This window comes from Silene latifolia, chromosome 1 (assembly GCF_048544455.1).
Source record: "Silene latifolia isolate original U9 population chromosome 1, ASM4854445v1, whole genome shotgun sequence".
Classification (NCBI taxonomy): Eukaryota; Viridiplantae; Streptophyta; class Magnoliopsida; order Caryophyllales; family Caryophyllaceae; genus Silene; species Silene latifolia.
In genome coordinates this window covers 100,899,361-100,903,730 of record NC_133526.1, presented here as the reverse complement: position 1 = coordinate 100,903,730, position 4,370 = coordinate 100,899,361, and the positions used below count along the sequence as shown (strand labels likewise).

Below are 4,370 nucleotides of genomic sequence, written 5' to 3'. Positions count from 1 at the left end.
CTAGTTTGTGTACCATGTGTAAACTTCTAGGGCATGAGAAAGATCAATGCAGGAAAAATAAACAACAAACTAAACCCTCTGTACCTCCTAAGGTGTGGAGACCAGTTAAACGCATTGCCCAACCTCAGAATAGCACTGATATACCTTCACAGACTGCACCTGCTGCTACTCCTGTCACAAAGAAAGATGTCGAAGTGGTAAGTGTTAGTACACCTGTTCCTAATGCTAATGTACTGTCTAGTGGGGCAATTTCCCCCGTGAGACAGTTCAAGGACACTAGAAAAGGGAGTGAACATGCTGATAGAACCCTTCACACTTCTCCACTCCAGATGGAAACGTTGCAGGAGAATTTATCTCCTAAGCAAAGCAATGAGATTAATGGTCACGACCCTCCCAATATACATCAATGAATTTTGGATTCTGGAATGTAAGAGGGATGAATAAGGAAGTGAAGCAAAGAGTTGTGAATACGTTTCTTCATACAAATAATGTGGGTCTCTTTGGTTTGTTAGAAACTAAAGTGAAATTCAATAATGTTCATAGAATAGTGAATAATATTTTCTCAGACTGGAGTGTTTCTACCAATAATTCTAAGCATCCTGGTGGTAGGGTCTGGGTGATTTGGAAGCCTCATATGTTTGAGGTTCATTTTATTAAGTATGATGCTCAGTTCATTCATTTACATGTGACTAATAAATTTAATCATATGAAATTTTTTTATACCATCATTTATGCCTTTAATAGAATTGGTGAGAGGGAATCCCTTTGGCTTAATCTCAGAAATCTAGCTCAGCAGATTCATGGTCCTTGGGCTATAGGGGGTGATTTTAATTGTGTGGTACAAGCTAATGAAAGACTTGGAGGGATGGTTTCAAATGCCGAGGCTGAGCCTTTTTCTGATTGTTTGCAAGATTGTGGACTACTGGATATTGTTGCTTCAGGCTCATTCTATACTTGGAATAATAAACAACCTTATGACACAAGGGTCTATAGTATGTTAGATAGATTCTTTGTCAACCAAGAGTGGGTGGATGCCTTTCCTCATTATATGGCTAACTTCTTACCAGAAGGACATTTTGATCATACCCCTTGTTTGGTAAGTGAAGGAGATAAAGGTGGGAGGCAGAATAGACCTTTTAAGTATTTCGATATGTGGAGCTCTGCACCTGGCTTTCAGGAGTGTGTAACTAAAGCATGGAGTACAAGGGTTCTTGGTACCAATATGTACAAAGTGGTTAGGAAACTGAAGATGCTTAAACCTGGCCTTAAATTGATTAACAGATCTCACTTTTCTGATATTGAAAACAGTGCTGATATTGCTTTTCTCAAATTGACTCATATCCAGAAGCAACTCATTGTGATCCGGGGGAGGGACTTATCAAGCAAGAACATGATGCTCATCAGATCTCTATTTCCCTACAAGCAGCTAAATTGGAGTATCTCAAACAAAAAGCTAAAGCACATTGGATTAAAGATGGGGACTCTAACTCTGCTTACTTCCATGGTGTCATAAAAGCTAGAAGGAATAAGAACTTCATCTGTCAAATTGTTGACCATCACAACAAAACCCACAGTGACCAAGAAGGGATCCAAACTGCTTTCCTTGATTATTATCAAATGCTTCTAGGTACTAAAGCTTCTATCACTAAAGTCAAAAAAGCTATAGTGAGGAAAGGAAAAGTATGTACTGATGCTCACATCAGTGCCTTACTAGATCCTATCTCAAGGGAAGAGGTCAAAGAAGTAATCTTTCATATTCCTGATGATAAAGCTCCAGGACCTGATGGATATTCGAGCAAATTTTTCAAAGATAGTTGGGATATTGTAGGGGAGGAAGTCACTAATGCTGTTATGGACTTCTTTGAGTCAGGCCTACTTCTAAAACAGATAAATACCACTATGGTGACTCTAATCCTAAAAATTGAAAGACCTTCTAGTGTTCTTCAATATAGGCCTATTGCCTGCTGCAATATCCTATACAAATGTATCTCTAAATTGTTGTGCAACAGGCTGGCCAGCATTTTACCTGATTTGATTTCTCAGAATCAAGGAGGCTTTAGTCAGGGGAGAAGTATTTTGGAGAATATCCTCATTTGCCGGGACATTATTAGACTCTATGAGAGACAGGCTGTATCTCTAAGATGCCTATTCAAAATGGATCTACAGAAAGCTTATGATACAATTGAATGAGATTTCTTAGATCAGATGATGACTGCCCTAATTTTTCCAAGTCAATTCAAGGGGTGGATTATGTAATGTGTTACAACAGCTAGCTACTCACTCAATCTTAATGGGAATGTTTTTGGCTTTTTTAAAGGACAGAGAGGATTGAGACAGGGAGACCCTCTCTCTCCCCTTCTCTTTACTATCTGCATGGAATATCTCTCAAGATTGCTTGCACACACTACTGATAATAGTGATTTCAGATATCACCCCCTTTGCAAATCCATGAAACTGACCCGTCTTATGTTTGCTGACGATTTACTCTTATTTTGCAAAGGTGATGCCCATTCTATCATGACTTTACTCAGGACTTTTTCTACTTTCTCCAGTTCTACTGGACTCAACATGAGTAAAGGAAAATCTAATGCTTACTTTAATGGGGTCAAAGAAGAATTGAGGCAAGACATCATTCAGATTTCATGTATGGTAGAAGGCACTCTCCCCTTTAAATATCTTGGAGTCCCAATCAAAACCACAACACTCAATGCAAAAGACTGTAAACCTTTGATAGATAAAATAGTCTAGAGAATAAGGGGATTGGGAGCAAGGAAACTCTCCTATGCTGGGAGATTGACCTTAATTCAGGCTGTCCTAAAGACTCTTCATAATTACTGGGCTAGCATTTTTCTTCTGCCATCTGGAGTGATCACCAAGATTGAAGCCATTTGTCGGAATTTCCTATGGGATAGAGGCATAGACTATGTGAGATCTCCTTTAGTCTCATGGGAGAAGATTTGTAAGCCTAAAAAGGAAGGGGGGCCTTGGTCTGAAAAATGACTCCCAATGGAACCAGGCTGCTGTGGGGAAACTGGTGTAGTGGTTGGCTTCTAAATCTGACCATCTCTGGGTCAAATAGGTCAATCAAATTTACATAAAAGGAGGAGATTGGCTCGACTATTCTTCCACCAGTAATTCAAGCTGGTCATGGAGAAAAATCTGCCAAACTAAGGACCTGTACCTGACCTCTTATCAACAGCAGGTCTGGAACTCAGAATCAGGCTAGGAATACTCAATTGCTCGAGGCTATGACTTAATCAGGAACAAGGGGGAAAAGGTTAGCTGGTTTAAGCTGATATGGAATAAGTATACTATTCCTAAGCATGCTTTTTTGGCTTGGATATATCATCACAACAGCCTTAATACTCACGAAAAACTGCATAAAATGGGTATTAGTGAGAGTGATACCTGTTGTCTGTGTGGTAATGGTACAGAAAGCTCTCATCACTTGTTCTTTGATTGCTGTTACAGTCGACGGATCATCTCCCTTCTGGGAACACAGCTAGGGCTCTCAATCCCGTATAGCGATAGTGTTACCTGGAGGCTTCGTGTAATGGGTACGGATCTAAGGAGGGGCGTGATCAACTCGATCTACAATGCTTCCATTTACTGGATTTGGCGACAACGCAATTTGAGTAAACATGAAGGGTTTATCCTTCGACCGGAGAATCGACGAGGCATTGTTTCGACCTTTGCTCGGAGGATTCTGAGCTTGCCTTCACTTCAGATTGGGACCCAGGACAGAGCTCTCATAGATCGGCTTCAACAAAGGCGAAGAGGACGATGATTGGGTTCTTGAAAGGAGAAGCATGGGAGCTGTATAGTTTATTTGAGGTTCGGTGGAAGTGACGACCTCTGAATTTGTTGTTATCTGCTTTTTGATGTCTGTTTTTTAGGTTTATGCTTATCCGTTGCTTTTGGGCTTGGCTTAAGTTCGTTGGGCTGGTGCTGAATTGTTTGGGTTGAGTGGTAGGTGTTGGTCTCATGACCGTCTACCCCTTGATGTATGGTGACTTTTTTTTCTTTAATATACTTACATTTTAACGAAAAAAAAAACTATGAATCCCTTCTTCGTCCGTAGGCATACAGGACCTTACTCTCCATATGACCCCTTCTACGTTGGATAAGTAGTTTGTGTTGACTTAGTTTACCTCAACATTATGATCCGAAGAGTTTCTCGTGATTATGATGGACTAAATATAGAATTTACAGAAATTTATCGACCAAGAATTCTAAAAGTAGAATTAGCCAAAATGTTGGCTTATCAATTTACAGATAATTGAGTCTTGGGATCATTTATATAATTCTTGAGGAAGGTCAATTGTATAAATGCTTGAGTCTTCGCTTTTAACAGTATTGCATTAAGACTT

The 4,370-nt window shown here is 39.8% G+C and overlaps 1 protein-coding gene across 1 annotated transcript; it reads left to right on the top strand.

The window, feature by feature from the left end:
* Nucleotides 1–406: 406 nt before the first annotated feature.
* LOC141651735 (uncharacterized) lies at nt 407–1,513 on the top strand. Its single transcript, XM_074459436.1, has one exon. It carries the CDS (start codon nt 407–409, stop codon nt 1,511–1,513), a length of 1,107 nt encoding a protein of 368 aa, XP_074315537.1.
* The last annotated feature ends 2,857 nt before the right edge of the window (nt 1,514–4,370 follow it).

Coding starts and splice junctions, on each gene's coding strand:
- LOC141651735 (XM_074459436.1), top strand. CDS start 407: ATGAATTTTGGATTCTGGAATGTAAGAGGGATGAATAAGGAAGTGAAG.